Source organism: Ricinus communis, chromosome 7, assembly GCF_019578655.1.
Source record: "Ricinus communis isolate WT05 ecotype wild-type chromosome 7, ASM1957865v1, whole genome shotgun sequence".
In the NCBI taxonomy this organism is placed as follows: Eukaryota; Viridiplantae; Streptophyta; class Magnoliopsida; order Malpighiales; family Euphorbiaceae; genus Ricinus; species Ricinus communis.
The window spans coordinates 15,652,720-15,674,909 of record NC_063262.1 but is presented as its reverse complement, the minus strand read 5'-3'; the positions used below and the strand labels follow the sequence as shown (position 1 = coordinate 15,674,909).

General features: G+C 33.5%; 1 protein-coding gene across 2 annotated transcripts; it reads left to right on the top strand.

The window, feature by feature from the left end:
* The first annotated feature begins 16,404 nt into the window (after window positions 1-16,404).
* LOC8287617 (alpha-dioxygenase 1-like) lies at window positions 16,405-20,767 on the top strand. Of its 2 annotated transcripts, none has more exons than XM_048376437.1 (10): window positions 16,405-16,568; window positions 16,667-16,933; window positions 17,365-17,514; window positions 17,746-17,879; window positions 18,210-18,423; window positions 18,534-18,679; window positions 18,798-19,025; window positions 19,132-19,334; window positions 19,843-20,086; window positions 20,216-20,767. In XM_048376437.1, the coding sequence occupies exons 1-10, from the start codon at window positions 16,449-16,451 to the stop codon at window positions 20,433-20,435; spliced, it is 1,926 nt and encodes a 641-aa protein (XP_048232394.1). In that variant the 5' UTR covers window positions 16,405-16,448; the 3' UTR covers window positions 20,436-20,767. The 2 variants fall into 2 exon arrangements, with proteins under 2 accessions (XP_048232394.1, XP_048232393.1); XM_048376436.1 differs by having other exon boundaries at window positions 20,213-20,767.
* Window positions 20,768-22,190: the final 1,423 nt, after the last annotated feature.

The window sequence follows — 22,190 nt, the reverse complement described above, 5'->3', positions numbered from 1 at the left end:
CTTGCCTACTAATGATGCTAGGGTAGTTATGAGGTTCCTTAAGAGATTATTCTCTAGGTTTGGAACACCTCGAGCATTAATTAGTGATAGGGGAACCCATTTCCGTAATTCTCAACTTGAGAAAGTCTTTGAAAAGATATGGAGTATCTCGGAGATTCTCCACACCTTATCACCCACAAAGCGGAGTGGGCAAGTAGAGGTTACTAATAGGGGACTCAAGCGTATTTTAGAGAGAGCATGAGGGCCGGTGGGAAGATTGGACAACAAAGCTAGATGATGCTTTATGGGCATTTAGGCCCTTTATAGGACTTCTACAGGTTCACTCCCTTTAGGCTTGTGTATGGAAAAGGTTGTCATTTACCTATGGAGCTAGAACATAAAGCATTATGGGCACTTAAATCATGTAACTTTGATTTGGATACCGCGGTAGACAAAGGCAGTGTGATAAATGAGCTAGAGGAGTGGCGTCAACAAGCCTATGAAAATTCAACAATCTACAAGGCGAAGACCAAACAATGGCATGACAAGCGATTGAAAAATTGGAAGGAATTTAACGTAGGAGATAGTGTATTATTATTTAACTCTCGTCTCTATTTATTTCTAGGAAAGCTGAAGAGTCGTTGGTCGGGGCCATTTACAGTGACACAAGTCTTCCCTTATGGCGCTGTTGAAGTGCATCATCCAGAAAAGGGAAATTTCAAGGTTAATGGGCAGAGGTTAAAGCATTACCTTGGAGGGTCACTGGATGTGGAGGAGCGGGTGAATTTGGTGCTCCAATTCTGATTCAAAGAAAAGAATAAAGTCCAGCTTATGACTTTAAAGAAGCTTGTTTCTTTTAATTCTTTAGTTTTCGTTGTGAACTTAGTTTGATTAGATTTTACAGTTTGTTTTTGGTGAGTTTTATTTATGTTGAGTGTATGAGTTGAGGACTTATTGGTTATGCAGGTGAGAAAGAGTGAGAAAGTGCTGGGAATCGCAACTTTTGCATTTTCTGGAGTTCAACACGGGCGTGTTTGAGACCGTGTTCGTTAACACGGTCCGTGTTCTAATTGAAGAAAATCAAATTAAGATGAACACGTTTACAGAAGGAAACATGGGCATTTATGCCCGACCGTGTCCAAAACACGTTCTCGTGTCCAAGACCGTGTCCGAAACACGGGCGTGTTCCCAGAAGTGGTAAGTCAGCATGCTTTTATTCGCTTAACACGGCCATATATCCAGACCGTGTTCCTTAACCGGCCCATTGGTGAACAGGCGTGTTAGTACTATATATACCACTTCATTTCAAAATCTCCAAAAATTTTATTCTCCCCTTAGTTTTAGCAATTCTCTCCTCTCTTACTCTCTTATTTCTTATTTCTCATCTCGAAGGCTTTGGATATTACGTTTGTCAAGTAAGTATCCTCCAACTTCATTTTTTCATTATTTTATTTTGATATTAGTTCAAATTTATATTTTCTTTGTGTTCGAATTTGTGTTTCAATTTTTTCTATCTTTTTTTTATTTATTTCCTTATTTTATTATATGGTGGATGCATTTACATTCATGTTTTTGCTTGATTTTCTTTTATTTTTTGTAATGTAGTTTATATACTTAACTTGCTCATATTTTCCATTTTTATTTTCCACCATTATTTATGATTGTGATTAATTCCTTATTTTTCTCTTTATTATTATTGTCGGCCATTAGCATGTTGGTTTGCCTTGTGATAGATTATGGCGAAGTAAACTCCATATGGATGAATTGCAAATTTAATTGGTTAGCATTGCTTGGCAGTGTTGTGGATTAAATTTTCTTTGCAGGACATTGAGCAGTTTAATTTTATCGAGTTAAATCATTTGGTTTGTTCATTTTATGTCGTTATGCTGCCAGAATTTTGTTGATCCTTAGTACTAAAAGTTTCCTTTTCAGGTACCATGTCCACCAGACGAGGATCATGAGTTTACAAGAGGAGGCGGACCGATGGTTCCTCTTCCTCGCGATCGTCAGGCGCTGCACCGACTAGTTCAAGCCAAATTAGACCACCGCAACGCCATCGATTCCTACTTTTCCAAGGGCAGCCCACCTTTGAGCAGAGATATCAATCGATGAGGCACAAAGATTTGGGAAAGGGGCGTAGGATAGGTGGCATCGGCTTGGTGTCGGACTTCCCATTTCAACAACATTTTTGACATTGTTGAACCAACATATAGGGAGTTGACTGTGGAGTTTACCAGCACTTTCTTTCTACAAAGCCAGTTGCGGGACATCCAACAACCGGATGCGATCCGTTTCAGACTAGCAAAGCAAACTTTCACGATGAGTGTCGGTGAGAGGAGGATCTGTTGGAGAGGTTCTGGTCGGCTGTATACACACGCTGGTGTGTCATATCCATGAGATGTGGGCTGAGATTTCCGATGACACTAAGGGATGCGGTGCCGGTAATCCAAGGCGTCTAACTTGCCTCGAGGGACTGCAGATTTGCATGCATTCATTTAGCTAGGACCATCAACGGCGGAGGAGATAGCGGTGGTGTAGTTACCCAGCCGGACCTGTTTATACTTTACAGCATGCACCAGCACCAGTCTATCGACATGGGGTACTTATTGGCCAGACAGATCAGTGCCTTCTACAATAACTCAAAGAAGGTATTTTTCTGTTTTGGGACTTACATCACTCTACTGGCTAGGAGTTTAGGAGTCTTGGAGGAAGCAATACCACATTTGACAGAGCTGGGGGTGATGGAGACGTTAGGACTTCCCTGAATGGTTAGTATGGGGATGGTGACTCGTAGGCAAGGTCCGCTAGGACCAGAGTATAGACTGAGGAATGCTCTCTTGGCAGCACTCAGACAAGAGTGACCTGCCCCACGAGCCCATGGTACACAGGATGTCCCACCTTCTTCTGATATTCCGGAGTCTTCCTCCAAACCGTCTACTTCAGCTCCTTTTGGGTCTTCTTCAGTTGTTTTAGGAGTCTCCCTAATTAAGTTTAGAGAGCTGCAACTTAGAGTGCAGAGGTTGGCAGAGGAGCAGCCGCAGCATTTCATTCGACAAGAGGCTTTTCAGGGATCTTTTACGGTCGGTGAGGTTGAGCCAGATGATGGCTCAGTTTGAGAGGCAAAGGGCTATGCTTCAGGCCTTGATTGAGCAGGGAGGTAGGTTAGAGGCCTCTATGGCCAATGACATGTTTGATGATATTTTTGCTACAGACTTTGCACCTGCCTGTCCATAGAGCCAGGTTCTAGAGCAGAGCCATTTTGACATCCCTAGCGGATGATCCAGCTAGCCCTCCCTCTCCGACTGAACACCCTTCAACACAACAGCCTAACGAGCCTCATATTGATGCTGCTCCTGCTGATCCACCAGCTCCTGCATGTGACACTACTTTCGATCCTCATAGAGCAGCCACTCCTCCACCACAGACATTAGCGCCCAGTATACTGTGATGCACCTCTTTTCACTCCGGAGCCATAATCAGGGCAGTATTAGTTTCTTTTTCCTTTTTCATTTCATATATTTTGTACATTGAGGACAGTGTGTCCTTTAAGTGTGGGGTGGTGACATCAATATATACTTGCTTTCATGTTCTATTATTTTGTATATGAAATTCAGATCCTTTTCTAGTGTATATATCGCATTTCATTTATTCCATCTCAGTTATTTGTTTATTCTTTGTGTAATTTTTTGTAAAATTTTGAAAATTTTTCACTTTGTTTCGATGCTCTTACTGTTGACTTGCTTTTGAAATCCTGTTTATGTCCATGTGATCGGGTAAAACCGATAGTGTTGAGTCTTGCGGAAGAACGTAAGATAATTAGTTTGAGTTTTGCACTAAGTTGCTTTGGTTTATTTAATTCTGTTTTGATGATTTTTGTTTGGAACCTACTCAAAAAGCACACTTGTGAGAAATTGAGCCTCAATTGTAAGCATACACTTTATATGCTTGTATTTATTTCTTGTTGAGAGTGTCGATTACTGTCTTTACGTTTAGAACTTGCTCGGTAATGCTTATGAGGGCCACAAGGAGAGTTTAATACTTTGGTATGATAGAGGCACTTAGGTTTTTCATTCTAGCCAAATAGCCTTCATTTGTTTATTAATTCTGTAGATAACCCCTTCTTTCACCATTTCTTGTATCATATTCCATTACCACTTAGTTTTATTCTGCTTTGGGTTATGATTTTACACATGAATTATTTTATTGGGAATTTTTGTCTTGGGAATAGCTTTGGAATCTTGTAGCAGCTTACTTCAATCCAAAAAGAAATTCACTTTATTATATGAATGTTCTTCCCTTATGTCAAAAAAAAAAAAGAAAAGAAAGAAGAAAAATATAGAAATAGAAGAATAAGAGGGAAAGGTGATGAAAAGAAAGAAAGTAAGTGAGCTAAACATTTTAACTTGATTCTTATTTCCCACCTTGGACTATTGTTCATTGTTTATCCCTTATAATTTTTGTGGCTTGTGTGCATGTCATGTATTTCATTGCAGAACACCATAAGTTCAACTCTGACTAAATTTACCTACCCCTACCTAATCCCTATTACAACCCTTATAAAGACCTCTTGACATGGTTGTTGACTCTCCATAAATTAGTGCAGGTAGGATTTAAGAGCAAGCATATAGTAAGTAAGGCAGTAGTTGATGCATTGAGCGATTAAACACTACCCCTTTAAACACTGTGAGTGATTTAGAGTGAATCTGGTGAGGAGTTGGTTCTAATAATTTTGTTGAGATAGCATTTTGTGAATCAATAGCATCTTGGTTGTGATACTTGAATTGATTGCTTCGTTTCTTTCTGTTTGACTTACACTTGTTAAGGATATGTGCAGGAGATTTCTAGTTTGTCTGTCAGTTTAAGTGTTGTCTCTTAGTGGTTTATTTTCCTTATTTTACTTTTGATTGCTTGAGGACAAGCAATGAGCTAAGTGTGGGGTTATTTGATGTGCGTAAAATACACACATCTAAATGGGGTTTTTAAGATCGATTTTATGGACATTTGGATGTGAATCGGTACCAACACTCACCCTATGCGTATGTTTGTGTGCATTAGGTCCAAAAGAAGTCAAAGAATGAAAAAGGAAAGAATTGGAGCATAATTGGACGTCAAAGCTGCTGAAACGAGCTAAGTACGAGCATGAGGAAGCTGAACATGGCCGTGTTGGTCTCAACACAGGCCGTGTTCTTAGCACGGTCACAAACACAGGCCGTGTTACCAACACGGGACCCAACACGGACGTGTTGGTCATTAAAGAAGAAGTAGATCTTATGGAGCATGTCCACAGAGAGTAACACGGCCAGGAACACCAGCCCGTATCCTGAACACGGCCAGGGACACGGCCGTGTTTGAGGTGACAAGGGGTATTAATTAAAAGAATGAAGAGAGGAAAAAAAGGAAGGCAGCTAGGGTTAGAACATCCAAAACTCATCTTTTTCCTTGTCTAAGGGTTTTCTGAGTTGAAACTAAGAGAAAAGGAGACTTGGATCAAGGTTTCACTTGGATTCTCTTCGAAGATCAAAGATTGGCGAGGATTGTCGATTGGTTTCAATCTGAGTAAGAGGAACAAGAATCGATCCAAAATTGGGCATGAGGAATTGGAGCTGTTCACTCTCATCCAAGGGTGTATTCGGGTTCCTCTACCTTTACTCATTTTTTATAATTGAATTCTTATTGGTTGTGATTATGAACATGATTAGCTAAGCTTATTAACCCATTGGGGTTCTTTATCTAGGGATTTTTGTACTTCAATTTTGAATTGAATGTATTGATTGTCAATATTGGTTTGCAATGGAAGTATTTATTGATTTGTTCTTCATATCTTGTTGAATGATTTTTGAAATTTGAATGATCTTGAGAAAGACGTTTAGGTTTGGATTGTCCTTTGCAACCTAGAATTGAATTCACCTAGAGATAGGGTTTTCGTGCTACCGGATTGAGAATTAACAACTCTCAATAGTGTTAAATGGTACATAATGCTAATTTGGGTAATTAGAGTTAGGAAGAGATTTCAACCTAATTAATCTAAGTTAAGATGTTGGTGTCCTTGAGAAAGGCATTAATTATGTAGAGACTTTCCTACGGAAATTGGATTCAATCAATCAATTTCACCCTTAGTTTCCATTCCTTAGAGACAAGAATTCTCAAAGGGTTATTCTTTTACTTGAATTAATCATTCCCTAGTATACGTAGTTCAACAACAATTAGAGTAGCTATTATTTAATTTAGAAATTATTCATTAACACCATTTATGTTCTGTGATTAGATAACAGAGAAGATTGAGTAGATTTAGGTTCACACGTTCTTTGGGGAATATGACATTTGGTACTCGCCGTTAGCTATACTCCACTGAAAGGTACACTGCCTTAGGTCATAGTCTTGCTTGACTTAGCACACATCAGTAAGCTGCTCCGCCTCATCCTCACATAATACACTTTTATAGCCTCTCTAGGCTTTAGCCTTCCAAGGCTTTATATATAGATATATTTTTTTTTTCACAGGGGAATCCACCATTCACATGCACATATGCACTTAACATCACAATTCAATCATTTCACTTATATCATATTCAAGCAATAACAATTGTTCCACTCAACACCAATCATTTCCATCTCATTCATTCAAACACAACACAATATTAAGCAAACATAACCATTCATAGAACATTTGATTAAATATATGGATATAGCAAATATTAACTATTTACTTACTCAAAATACACTTATTCCTTCAGCATATAAGAACCTCCTTTCCCCACAACTTCCTTTCCAAGCCTTTGAGTACCTATTAACACATTCATCAATTAACATTTCATGCATATTCCAAATATTCATGTAAATGCTAGTTCTAATGCATTACAAGATCATCCCCTTTGTAATTCATAGGTCTAACTCTTCCTTTAAGACTCTCAATTACTATTTTAGTATCATAGAAATATTTTCCATCTAGTTATATACCAATTTAACTCAAATTAACATCAAATAAATTGCATAAAACTAATCTCCAACATCTGTGTTTTCTAGACAAAATTTAGTACCAAGGTATATTTATTGCTAGGAAAAATTGGCTTAATACAAAAATCTCGTATGAAATAGACATATCCATTTATGCGTCTACTTTCATCTCCAAGAAGAATTTCTCAATTCCGACTTCTATAGATTTAATTATTCTCAAATTACTGAGCAAGGGTCATACAGCTAGTTGTACCCGAGCAGAAATCTGTTTGCTCAATTTAAGCAACCAAAACGGCAAAAATAGCAAAATCACAAAACTATAAAGTTATAGAGGACTCTTCAAAATTTCCATAGACACCAATTAAGCTTAATTTGGACTTATATAACCTATGTTATGTCTAAAATACAGAACATCAAGGTTGCTGGAATTTTGACAGTTTTCTATCTTGACATACTTAAACTTAAATCAAGCTTAATCTCTATGCAATCATTCAATACTCTACTAATTCATGATAATCAGACCTTTAATTAATCAATGAGAGCATCAATTGAAGTTTTTCCAATTCGTAATCAAGAACCCTAATGACAAATTAATAACACTCAAGTAACAACTCACCAATTTCAGCTTTTGGGTTGCTAATATGCTTAAATCCTTTAGCTTTAGCTTGGCTCCTTCAATAGTTGGTAAAATCCTATCTTAATCTTAAGTTTTTCTAGGTATTGCACTCCTCTCTCTTATTCCAAATTTTGTGTTTTTGGCCATGTACGAATTTTAGAGAAATGAAGAGGTAAAATGAGCTTGCTCATGGTTCCAATTTTCAAGATTCATCTCTTAATGCCACCACCTACTTAAACTAGTTTTATCATCCTAAATTAATTCTTACTAACCATATATAGGTACTAACTTTTAATTGTATCTTTTAAGTCCAATCTATTTACCCAACCTTCAGCTATTGGTTCAATTAAATCTTAAGGCTTAATACACATAACCCAAGTACTTAATCAACTTATCTAAATTAATAATCTAATATCATGCTTCTTATTCTCTACTTATAATTAATATATATATATGTTCTCATAAAATAAAAATATTATTGATATACCATCATATGCCTAATAATTAAATGTAAATGCACATAACATGTATGATGAGAAAATGCAGGCGTCACAGTTTTTCTGGCAGGTCCTGGACCCGTTTTTACGGGGGGTAATGTCCGTAAATTAAGGGAGGTTCTGCCGAATTTCCGGCAGATTCCTCGAGTCTAATTTAATTTTAGGTAGTCTACTCTGGGGTCTAAGTTTAGGAAAAATCTGCGAATGTCTATTAATTGTATATCTTTTGTTACTAGATAATTCAGCCTTCCCGCCAGCTCCACCCAAAGCGTAGGAGCGGACTTCGGAATGCGTTAGATCTATGAGTTAAAGTCACATAATCTCTACACTATTGCTAGACCTAATTTGATATGCTATCTTGAAATTTATATTTAATATGATTATTAGTATCGCAATATAAATAATTTCATTTAATTATTATTTACTGAGATAAATTTCAATATTGTTACTAGTAATATTATATCGCTATTTTGATAGTTAATGTTATATTCACACAATTGTTATTATTATTTTTCCATATATCGCATGTTGTTTCCTCGAAATTCTGATTCTTTATTTTGATATGTATTTAATAATTTTGCTAGACCATGATTATTATTATATTTGTTGAATGTGATTTGGGATGAGGCTTTAGTAGAACATGCCACCTGGTGGGTTGCATCAGGACCGCGTGCGCACCGGTAATGATCAAAGACAGGTAATAAGGTTATTATGGATTTGTTTGCCCTGATCGAGCATTGCTCTTTGGGCTGAGTTCAGTTGATTGCCGAAGTTAAGGTTCCTGATCGAGCAATGCTCTCTGGGCGCCGGCTTAGTTGGAATTCAAGTGTTCAGGCTGGAGGTAAGGACCTTGATCGAGCTTGCTCTCTAGGCGCCAGAACTGTTGGATTAAGAGAGCCGAAAGGCTACTAGAATTTGGGGTTAGGGTTCTACTGAGCCACTCGTCCCGTAAAAGTAAAAATATATTTTATTTATTTATTTGGTATGATCATAATATGAGTTGTATTTACATACATGGTTTGATATACTGATTTGAATAATTAATATTTTCTGTGAAGACTGCAATAGTCTCTAGATTATTTGATTTTAACTCACTCTCGGGGTAGCGGTCTCAATTTATTTTTTTTAGATGCGTATTTGTTAGTCTTCCGCGACTCTTATTCAGTAACCCGACTCCTTCATCATCGGGTGATGTATTTGATTTGGTATGTAAATTGGTAAATCTTAGATTTTGCGCTGTAGTAATAGTAGAGGTATCAATGGTAACTTTCTGTAGTTTCGGGTCTCGCCTAATTCTTCTGGCAGACCGATTCAATCGTGTAAGATTTAATGTTAAGATAATTTGTGGCTTTAATAATATTAATTTTGAGATGAGATTTGATTGAGTTAGTCAGTGTCAGGCTTACTACGGGATTCGGTGGCTTTATGCCTACCCATTCCCTAGTACCGGTCACGGGCCCTCGGGTGGGGTCGTGATAATTATCTTCTTCCTAATATTAATGTTCAAGTTTGATGATAAGAAGACATCTTTTGTGACTAACATAGGCACATTGTACTACATAATAATGCCTTTTAGTATAAAGAACACTATAGCAACATACCAAAGATTGGTTAATACATGTTCAAAGAATAGATTGGTAAAACTATGAAGTTGTATGTAGGTGATATGATCATCAACTCAGCAAGGGTTAGGAATCATGTTAGAGATCTAAATGAAGCATTTAATATCCTACAGAATTACCAGCTTAAGCTAAACCCTAACAAGTGTGCATTTGGTATCAAAACTGGAAAATTCTTAGGATTCATATTAGAGGCCAACCTAGAGAAAATCTAGGCAATCATAGATATGAGGTCACCAAGTAGCATTAACGAGGTCCATAAGCTAAATGGCAGAGTTATTACTCTTGGTCGGTTCATCCCTTACTTGGCAAGAAGATGTTTACATTTCCTCAAAACTTTGATGAATGTTAAGAACTTTGAATGGATAGAAGAGTGCCAGAAAGCCTTTGAAGAGCTGAAGAAGTTTTTATGCTCGCCAGCCCTACTCAGCAGACCTTTAAGTGGGGAAATTTTATAGCCATACCTGGCAGCGACAAAAGAAACAATCGCATTAGTCCTCATCAGAGAGGATGATGAGACCAAAAGCCCATCTAATTATATAAGTATTGAAATGGGCAGAAACCAGGTATCAAATGATAGAGAAGGTAGTCTGGCTATTATCACTACCATCATTAAGCTCAGATAATATTTTCAAGCACATACAGTTATAATCATAATAAATCAGCCTTTAAGGAAAGCACTGCAGAGGCCAGAAACATCTGGAAGACTTGTCCATTGATTAGTCCTAGTGGAAGCTTTTGATGTTCGGTATGAGCCAAAAAAAAGCTATGAAAGCGCAAGTACTGGCTGATTTTGTAGCAGAGATGAGCATGCTCGAAAGTGACAATAAAGTTTATAAAGCTTTAATAAAGCAGACTTGCATGTTGATGGAGCATCCAATGTTGAAGGAGCAGAAGCAGGGATGCTCCTTGAAGGACTGAATTACGTCCAACTCAGATGCTCGATAAAAATAAAATTCAAAGATTCTAACAATATAGTTGAGTATGAAGCATTGCTCATTGGATTAAGGATGGCATTAAAAGTCCGAGTTGAGCATCTAAGCATTATCAAATAGAGCATTTAGTACATTACTAGTGCATTCTCTTAAAGACGTCGATCTAGGTGCACCGAGCTCAACATAAAGCCCTGAGCACATTATTAGTGCACTTAACTAAATACACTGATCTAGGCGCACCGAACTCAATATAGAGCACTTAGCACATTATCAATGCATCTTTTAAAGACACCGATCTTAAGATTTACAAAGTTAATATTATATCTCTAAAAGAACAATAATAAAATGGTGAAGTATGGAAGATTGACCCAATTTGAAATTTTGTCAAGCAAGATTATCGAGTTATTACACTTAGTAAAAATTTCTTAAAAAGAAAAATTTTAATCAAGACAAGCAATCAAGCTTCAACACTTAGTTAGATATTTAAAGCATTAACGAAAAGAGAGATAGGCTAAAAAAAAGAGAAATATTTCATTAATATGGGAAAAGGAAATATAAGAATTTAAGCTCAAGATTCCTCATTCACAATATCCTGAGATTCAGAGAGACTGCCTTCTATGTTAAGATTGTCTCTTAAAAGAGGATCTACATTAGAACCTACAACTATCTCACCCTCTACTAATCCAGCTCGCTCGCCAGCCTCAACCTCCTAAGTAGCTTTCTCACGAGCTTGGTTCCTAATCTCCTCAACATTCAAATTGTCAAGGTAGCTTAGATCAATGTTATTAAACTTGCTTTTGACAGCTTCCTTAACCGCCTTTTCATAAATGTTAAAGAGAAAAGACATTATAGAGTAAAAGCCTTCTTACTCAGATTTGAGCTTCATGTTGATGGAGGTCTGATCGGTAAGATTTGAGGTCACAAATGCCTACTCTGACTTTAGATCAGCAACCCTCTAATCATGTGTCGTCTTCTCAAGAAGGGGGTGACCTCAAATTGTGAAAAATATGTTAAGGTAAGAAAAACACACGAGTTTAAGGAAGATTGAAGGAATTTGGAAGAGAGTTAGGATTAGGAAAAATGACATAAAGGTTTATAGTGATTCGGGAACAATCCTCCCTACATCCTCTTTTTAAGGTTACACTTGAGTATTCACTATAATTTTCAAGACTACAACCTTTAGGTTTTTCAAGTTCATCCAACAACTTGGTGTTTTTAAGCTAACATTAAACCTCTTCCTTTAGTAATCTAATCTCTCACTAAATCTCTTAACTCTTGAGTATTAGATGGTTACTCAACAACCAATTCCTTATATATTTAATACCTAAGCTCACATAACAACCCTTTTAGTTTTAGTTGAACAACAAGATTCAACTTAATACATTATACAAAGAAGAAAATTAAGTATAGAAAGTTGAGAAATAAATTTGTAAGAGTTTGGACATAACAAAATCACACATCTGAATTGTTGAGTCTTTATGAGGGGTATTTATACTCATACCGACCTCTTAGAGACATTACAATAAGAACCAAACTCATTAGATGTGAATTAGGTGATGTGGCAAAAAGTTGTTTATTGGCATGAAAAACGCCCCCGCGCTTTTTGAAAAAAATCGTTGGGGCTCCAACGGCTCTAGACACATGGCTCTAACTTGGTGGTTGAAGTTTCAATGGTCATTAACATCGGATTAAATGCAAAAACCACCATCGCGCTTCCCATTGCAAAAAAAATTTCCATTTTGGGTGTTTTGCCTCAAATGAGAGTGCCCTCGCACTTCTTTAGGCTTTGACCAGTTGACTGCTAGGTGTCTCTTCATCATTGGGGTGTTGTTAGATGATATTCCCAATGGCTTGGATAAATTTTAACCATATGAAAAAGCAATCTCACGCTTTTTAGGACTTCTACAATCCTTTCTTAAAAGCTTAAGGATGCTTTAGCCAATTTGAAATCCTTTGTAGCACTGTTATATAGACACTCAAATATAAAGTTAGCAATATTTAATTAGGGTATTAAGATCAAAATAGAGATTAATTAACCTTTAGGTCAATAATGAAGATCGCCCTTCAGTTTCTTCTCTTTGGTAAAAAAGTCTTCAGCCTGCTTTTAGAGCACAAACTCAGCAGTCACGGCAATGATCTCGATCATGAAAAGTCTGCTCACTTAGCTGCCTTTCATAATGCTTTCAAGCATTACCAATGGTCACAACATACAAAAAGAAAGAGTTAACTCAAAGAAATAGAAGAAATATTAAAAACTAAAGTCAAGAAGAACGGTATACATAAAGGATGAAAGACATCTTATGAGAATAAAGATTGACAAGATGGACATTCTTCAGCTCTTTCAAGTCAACTTGAAGTTAATCAAACCATCAAGCTCCTCGGCTAAAGGCGATGTCTGGATAGTAGGTCTCGTCCAGTACTTCTTTTACAGAAAAAGTCGAGGATCAGGACTTCTAGTGCAGGATTGAAGGATCTCCACTTTAATGCAGTCATCCTCATCTATCAGCCAAGGACACTTGGAAAAGTTTGTAGTATGAGATGGAGAGCTCGACGCCAGAGACTGATCGGTAATATGAGTTAAGACCATTGAAGTCGAAGTAGAGATAATAGAATTGTCTTACGGAGCTACATGCTCAGGAAGATTAGATTACAGAGTAAGAGAAGCAAAGGATAATTTGCCCTTGCTACTTTTAGCTTTCTTCAATTACTTGAAGTTAATCACTACATAAAGAGAAATAAAGATCAAATCAAAATAAAAGCATAAGAACTACAAAACAAGAAGAGCTGAGCAGGTATACCTAATGAGCTAACACCTAGCCCAGCTTCTTATTTAGGAGTGTCTAGCCTATCCAAAAATTGAAAAGTCAAAGGAGAACCATAAAGGACTCCTTTCTTCCTAACAACCATTAGAGTTCTTTTATTATGACCAACTCGGGCCCTAAACTAATAAAAATGTACTTGGATGCCCGAGAAACAAGTTAGAAACTAAAGAAAAAGTGCAGTGTTGGTACGACTTTGAAGTTTTTACATAGTTGTTTGAAATCAATTAATAGATTGGGCGCTAAACTAATGAAAATGTACTTCAGGTCTAAGTCATTTTGGGTTTGGGCGATCTCGATTTTGGGTTATTTTGAGATCGAGTTTTTAATTTTGTATTAAAATTCGAGTTCAAACAGATCGAGTTTCGGGCGAATCAAATCGTGTTTCCAGGTTTGGATAAAACTCTACCATCTCTAAATGAATAGATGATTGATCCATATTTATTAGTTTTAAATAATAAAGTATATATCAATCATCTAATACATATCACTCTCCTATTTGTTATAGTGTATTCACCGAATCTAACTCTTAATTAATTCATTACTAGCAAATTGAATAGAAAAAAATGGATAATCATATAAAAGCGGAAAAAGGACTAAAAGATAAAATTAAACATGAGTCAATAATTTAAATTCTTAAAATGCCACTCAATAATAATCCGAATTCTTAAGTGAACATAAGTCAAAGGGAAAAATTAATAATGGATATGGTGTTAATTAATGTCATTTATGTTATTTTAAATTTAAATTATAATTTTATTAATTGAGTATTATTGAAGCTCAAATAAAAATATAAAGATAGTATATAAAATTCTTATCTAATCTTGGTGTATGTTCCTATTCATACACTAAACTAATAGATAGTTGACATGAAATTTTTACATAGACTTAGACAATATCAATTGTATGTTGATATGTAGCTTTATTTATTAACTAGCATTTTGCTCATACTATTATATGATTATTTTATTTATTTTATATTTAAAAAATTATTTTAAATATTATATATAATTCAATTTATAATTATATTAGTACATAAATAAGTTTATTTTTATTTTATGATATTTATATTAGTCTTTTATAAAAATCATTTAATATATTCTTATGAAATTTTTATATTTTTATATGCTGAGGTAAATAAACATGAAAAGTATATATACTTATCACTTTTAACTTTTTTATCTATTTCATTATACTAACAAGTTTCCATACATCCAAAAAAATAATTAATTTTAAGAATAAAAATGTTAGAATTTGTGCTATTTTTTTATTATTTTTGATATCACACACACACACATATATATATATATTAAAATTTTATTAATTATTATAATAGACTAATAAGTTCTTCAACATGTCACAAATTTATTTTTACTATTTTTATAATCCAAATTTAAAATTTCTATTCTTTTACTATTTTATTAATATTTTTTATTTTATATGTATAAATATAAATATATATTTCTTAGAAATATAATAAAATTTATTATTAAGTTGTAGTAGCTATAATAACTATTATACTATATAATAATTTTATATTTAAACAAGTAATAAATAGCATATTCATTATTAGCATTTAAGATAATATTTAATTCTTTTATAAAAATTTATAGTTAATACTTTTATGAATATGTCATATATTATTTTTTTATTGAAAAACTATATAACATGCTTTTATATAATTTTTCCACCTTATGGGAAAACTTGGCATTATATATATATATATATATATATATATATATAGTAATCTGTTCATGCTATTATACGATTATTTTATATTTAAAAATTTTATCTCATATATTGTATATAATATAATTTATAATTATATTAATATAAAAGAATAAATTTTATTTTTATTTTTATAATATTTTTATTTATATATATTTATATTTTTATAATATATATTTATAAAATTTCTATATTTATTATATATTAAGGTAAATATACACGAGAAGTATATGTATTTATCAATTTTAATCTTTTAATCTATTTCTTGCACTAATAAATTCTAATATGTATTAACTAATTTATTATTATTACTTTTTAATTTCATAATAACACACACACATATATATATATATATATTGAAATTTTATTATTCATTATATTATACCAATAAGTTTGTCAACATGTCAAAAATTCCTTATTAACTATTATGTTTCAAATTTAATAATTTTATATTACTATTTTATTATTATTATTATTTATTTATTTTTACATATATGAATATAAACATATATTCTGTTATAAAAATAATAAAATCTATTATTAATATATTGTAGCTATAACAATTATTATACTTATTATAATATTTTTTAATAATATAATAGTCTTATATTTAAATAAGCCATAAATTTTTGCTATGTTCATTATTAGCATTCAAGGTCATATTTAATTCTTTTATAAATATTTATAATTAACAATTTTATGAATATGCCATATGTCATTTTCTCATTGGAAAACAATAACACGGCTTCACAAAATTCTGATATATGGAGTCTCATTGGAAAACTTAGCTTTCTTTATATATATTATAAATTATAGATTGTTATATTTTTATTGGTAAAATTTTAATAATAAATTATTAATAGTAATAAATAAATATATATATATTAATTAATAAATAATTATCATGCAATTAATTTTGTCTACATTAGACGGAGTCTATTTAAGAATTTTTTATATTTAACATATATTTATTAATTTTAAATAATTATTTATTAACTATTTAATTTAAAATATAAAAATTCATATATATATATATATATATTATTTTTATTTATTGTGCTGTATTTTCGCGTGGATAAAAATTACTCTTATTTCAAGTCCAAACTGATCAACTTTTTTAAAATCAAATTATTTTCCCACGGCAGATTTGGGCGCTGACCGCTGAGCAAAGCTTTTCAGACGTAAGATTGCGCGTCAGCAAAAATCATGCCTATAAATACCGAAATGCAGGATAGTGTTCTCCACACAAGACCTTCAATTGTCGAGAAAAGAAATCGAAGGAGAAAATAAAAAAAGGAAAAGATGATCTCACTACTAGGAATTTTGAAGTCTCTCTTACATGCACAAATGCTTCGTTTGATCCATAAAGATTTTCATAAAGTTGTTGCCGAGATGACCATCATTGACAGCATTCTTTTCCTTGTAACCAACTCGAGCGCCTACTACTCCTATTATATGAAAATGTATACGTACAGAAGAACGGTAATATGTACTAATGTTTCTTCCATGTTTTTATGCAGATTGTGCACTCCATTGATAAAATGGGGACCATATGGCCAAACTTCCCTGTGTTATTAGGTCTCTTTTATCTGGGTATACGCCGGCACCTTCACCAAGAGTACAACCTATTCAATGTAGGCAGCTCTCCGGTGGGGGTTCGGTCTAATCCAGCGGACTGTCCTTACAGGACAGACGATGGAACATACAATGATCCCTTCAATGAAGGTACTGGCAGCAATGGAAGCTTTTTTGGCAGGAACATTCTCCCTGTTGATCAGAGAGATCAGGCATGTATATTTACTCATATATTCAAGTTCACATTCAAATATTCTTAAACTGTCGGTAAGGAAGAGTAAGAAGAAAAACATGGCATAACATTATCATCGAGGGTTAAAATGGGTAGACGCTTGTCTCATTCATTTCAGATTTTATTTTATATATATATCAATCATTTCCTTTTAACTATTTTTGTATTATTTATATTTTTTTACATTTGTGTAAACGCAAAAGCTAATTTAGTAGGAAAGAGATATTCAAACCTAAAATCACCAAAAACAAACACTATTACCTCTTGAACTAACTTCAAATATATATGGTGCAAATGCTACTTATTGTAATAATTCGCTAGTTTTGTATAAGTGTAGTGCCACCATATATAATGATCATTTACTGATCTAACTACTAATTTAGTCTTGATGAATTGATATTGCAAGTGCAGATCATGAATCCGGATCCAGCAGTGGTTGTCAGTAAACTTCTAGCGAGGAAAAAGTTTACAGACACAGGAAAGCAATTCAACATGATAGCAGTTTCTTGGATTCAGTTTATGATCCATGATTGGGTTGATCACTTGGAGGACACTAACCAGGTCTATCACAGTATTTACCTAACGTTTTAGATTGGTATATATATGTAGTAAAACTTTCAAATTGCTAACGTTTTATTGTTGTTAAATATTGATTCTTTCAAAATGATATTTACTTTTAAAATAATTAAAAGTTCAAATTTAAATCATAAAGTTTAAGATGATTACCATTCAGGATAGGCTGATTACACTCCGCTATATATTAATTCTGTGTTGCATGTATTTCTTTCATAGATTGAATTGACTGCCCCTGTAGAAGTTCAAAATGGATGCCCCCTTAAATTTTTCAAGTTCTACAAGACAAAGGAAGTCCGTACTGGTTTCCATGATATCACGACTGGTGCAATAAACATTCGGACACCTTGGTGGTAAGTACTATAAATTTGTCAGACGAGAATTTAATTATTTTACTGTATTTTTCATATATGTAGACAAGATACATAACATTATTTGTTAACTGACCTATTTATATTCGTTAATTTTTATTATTATTCACTCATTAAAAGTCAACTAATACAAATAAAATCATTAATAAATAATGTTCCATATTTTTATGCAATTGATTTTGTCCATAAATTATATGGTAAATCAAATCTAGCATATATATATATATATATATATATGCACTTAGCTAGCTGGTTAGGTTGCGTTTTATTCTGACATGCCTTGAAATAAAAATAACTGGCCTGGATACAAAGGGATGGAAGTGTCATATATGGAAGCAACAAAGAAAAGTTAGAAAGGGTGCGAACCTTCAAAGATGGGAAGCTTTTTGTATCAGAAGACGGACTCCTTCTTCATGACGAAGATGGCATTGCCATATCGGGAGATGTTCGCAATAGCTGGATTGGTGTCTCCGTTTTGCAGGCGCTCTTTATTAAGGAACACAATGCAGTCTGCGATGCTCTCAAGGTTTGTAAGTTCAACATATAAATAGCCAATTGTAGCTCTAATCATATATATAAATATGCATGGATGTACAATTGAAATTTGTTAATTATACTTGTGCTTTGATGTTGCAGAAGGAATATCCGTATATGAAAGACGAAGAGCTGTACAGATATGGAAGACTGGTTACATCTGCTGTCATTGCAAAGATTCATACAATTGATTGGACAGTGGAGCTTTTGAAAACTGACATATTATTGGCTGGAATGCGTGCCAATTGGTATTCTTTTTTTTTCTAAACTGTTAAGTTGAATTTGAAGCTTTATTAGATATGTGAATTTTATACCATCTAGTTCTCTCTTTTAATTCCGTTTTTGGATTCCAAAATCTGTTCTAAGGTATGGATTGCTAGGAAAGAAATTCAAGGACGCATTTGGACATATTGGAGAACCCATCTTGGGAGGTCTAGTGGGTCTTAGGAAACCTCAGAATCATGGTATCCCATATTCGTTGACTGAAGAGTTTGTAAGTGTTTACAGAATGCACGCACTTCTTCCTGATAATCTTGCCATCAGGGACGTCTCTGCCGAACCGGGTTCCAACAAGTCTCCACCATTGCTGGAAGAGTAATATATAGCATCAGAAAGCTTTATAATTCAGTTTGTTAATTCTCTTTTGATATTGATCCAAGATGTTAAATTTTTCCTTTCAATTTTCATTGCGCACACACAGGATTCCTATGCAAGACCTGATAGGCCTAAAAGGAGAAAAGGAACTAGCAAAAATTGGATTTATAAAGCAACTGGTCTCTATGGGTCACCAAGCATCTGGAGCTTTGGAGCTCTGGAACTATCCTAACTGGCTTAGGGATCTTGTAACTCATGATAAAGACGGCCATGAAAGACCTGATCATGTGGACTTAGCAGTTCTTGAAGGTAACTACCACGTGGTTTAATGTATTCATTTTAGAGTTTGTGGTTTGCTTTTTTTCATTTTAGTACCCTGTGAATAGACTGTTAATAAATAAAAGTAAAATTGCATAATACTATTAAGAGATTATAACGTGGCATGCAATAGTTATTGTTCTTGCAATTGTCACGTCAACACTTGCTAACAGTGCTATGCAATTTGACTGTTATTTGCTAATGATCATATTCATAAAGTATCAAAATGAAAAGAATAAATTACAAACTTTAAAGTAAAGATACGTTAAACTTTAGGATAATTTATTGAAATTTTTCCAAAAATTTAATTAGTTAAAGAGTGAATAAATGTATATAATTAATATATAATTAATCATTTTTTGTTGACTGCAAAACCTCACTACTAATTACTTTCTTTAACCAAATCTACAATCAAGATTATTTGCTAAAATGATTTATCAGCTTAATTATAATTTATATATGGAGAAGTACTTAATTAGGTGACCGATGATGCATGCAGTTTATAGGGACAGGGAGAGGAAAGTTGCAAGGTACAATCAGTTCCGCAGAAGCCTATTGATGATACCTATATCCAAATGGGAGGATCTGACAGATGACCAAGAAGCTATCCAAGCACTGAAAGAAGTGTATGGTGATAATGTGGAAGCACTTGATCTTCTTGTAGGCCTCATGGCTGAGAAAAAGATAAAAGGGTTCGCCATTAGTGAGACTTCATTTTTTATTTTCCTTATCATGGCATCCAGGTAATTACTTCTACTTAATTACACATGGAATAGCAAAAGAAAAAATAAAAATAAAATTCTTCTCTTTCGTGTTAATTAATATATAAATTAAAAAATTTTCTTTCTGCAATGATGTGGTGCTTACAGAAGGTTGGAAGCTGATAGGTTCTTCACAAGCAATTTCAATGAAGAAACATACACAAAAAAGGGACTTAAATGGGTGAACACTACAGAAAATTTAAAAGATGTAATTGACCGTCACTATCCAGAAATGACAAAGAAATGGATGAACTCGACAAGTGCATTTTCTGTTTGGGACTCGCCTCCTAAAGCGCCCACTCCTGTCCCTCTCTATCTCCGTATGCCTTAGTGAAGCTTATGTCTTCATATGATTTTATGTCTTATTTACTACTAAGTTAAAAATGCCGTTGAAGGAAGAAAAGCGGCTGAATTTACTTAAATAAAGCTTAAGCTTCCTCGACGTCTGGCTATCTGAATAAAAGAAATTATCTGTCTACAGTGTCGTGGTGTATGTAAAATCACTCATATGGGAGTGGATTCTATGTGTATGATAGGACTAATGCTTGTGCAATAGTGCACGAGCATCTGCTGAAAGTATTGTCCGTAAATAAAAGGAAATGCTATCTGTTGTGTAGCCTTTTTAATATTAAGCTCGGAGCACAAAGAAGCATTTTATCACTATCCTATTCTTTTCAGTTTTTTTAGACTTTTATTTTATTTTACTGTGTTATAAATGCTCTAACTGCGATTTAAAATATATTTATATAATTTTTAAATTTAACCCATATGCTTAATTTAATAGAAAGTGTATATCTCAGCTAGTCTCAAATTCGAGTTTTTATTTCTTTATTTATAATAAAAAATTAAATAATAAAATATAAATAGTATTATATTATATCCATTTAACAACCAATTAATAGAGGAACTTAACAAATTTTAATGTTGGAAATTATAGACAAAAATGTATATTATCTTTCCACATTTAGGTTTATTCAATTAATAACACTAATGATGTTTTAAATACACATATAATAGAAACAAAGCTTTTAAATTTCTATATACAAGAGTAGAAATGTAAGTTACTTCATTCTTAAGTTAAATGTCAAAAAGAAGAATTAAATTCTTTAATTTAATTTAGAAAAAAAATTGTTTCGCAAAGGAGTGAATTACCCTTAAAACATCTTTGAACACTTGTCCAACTTTTCTTTATCTTTATCTCCTGCCAAGTTATCCTAAGCTTTATTTTCTATTGAGTCCATTATATCAATTTTGTTTTATTAAGGTTCTTAACATCTATTTTATGGTATATTAAAACCTTCTTTTATCAGTAAGTTGGAGAGTTTAATATGTATGTCATTTTCAACGAGTTTCCTGTTAAAAGAATGAGTCATAGGAGGAACACGTAAACTGCTGAGTTAGCATAAAGGCACTTAAAATCTTATGGCAAAACCGACATCATCACTGTAAAATGCATACACGATAGATGAATCCTTAAACAATGAAACCTAATTCTCAATGTCTTTATTTTCTCTTTTGTCAATTTCAATAACAATAGACGAAAAAATGTTAAAGGAATAGCTGAAAATACCTTGAACCATACTAGAACTTATCGTTCACCTGCATTAACAACGATTTCTAAAAAGATTGTTACAATAGAGGCTCTATAAACTTTCTGCCTTAGTTTGAAGTGAATCTTTTGGTTTGTTGTTAGTCACAATAGGACCTTCGCTTGAGAAACTTGTGTGCGGCGGTTTTAGATGCATATCCAAAAATCTTTAGTGACTACAACACTACAAAGTATTTCAACCTAATTAGAAACACATTAACTAATCACAAAGAATAGTGCAGTGAAAGGAGTTGCCATCTACATAATCACCAGGACACTTCTTCTAAATTTGTGGCATAACTAGATTCCTTAAGGAAGTATCACTGCATCTAGATATGGATCTGAAAAATAACTTCCTTAATTTTATATTCTTACCTTTAATTTTATTAATTAATAGTCTATTCCCTATAAATGCAACAAATATTTCTGCACATAAGCAATACATCATAGTATAGGTCTGCCTAGTTCTAACTCATTTTTTATTAAATATGGTCCAAT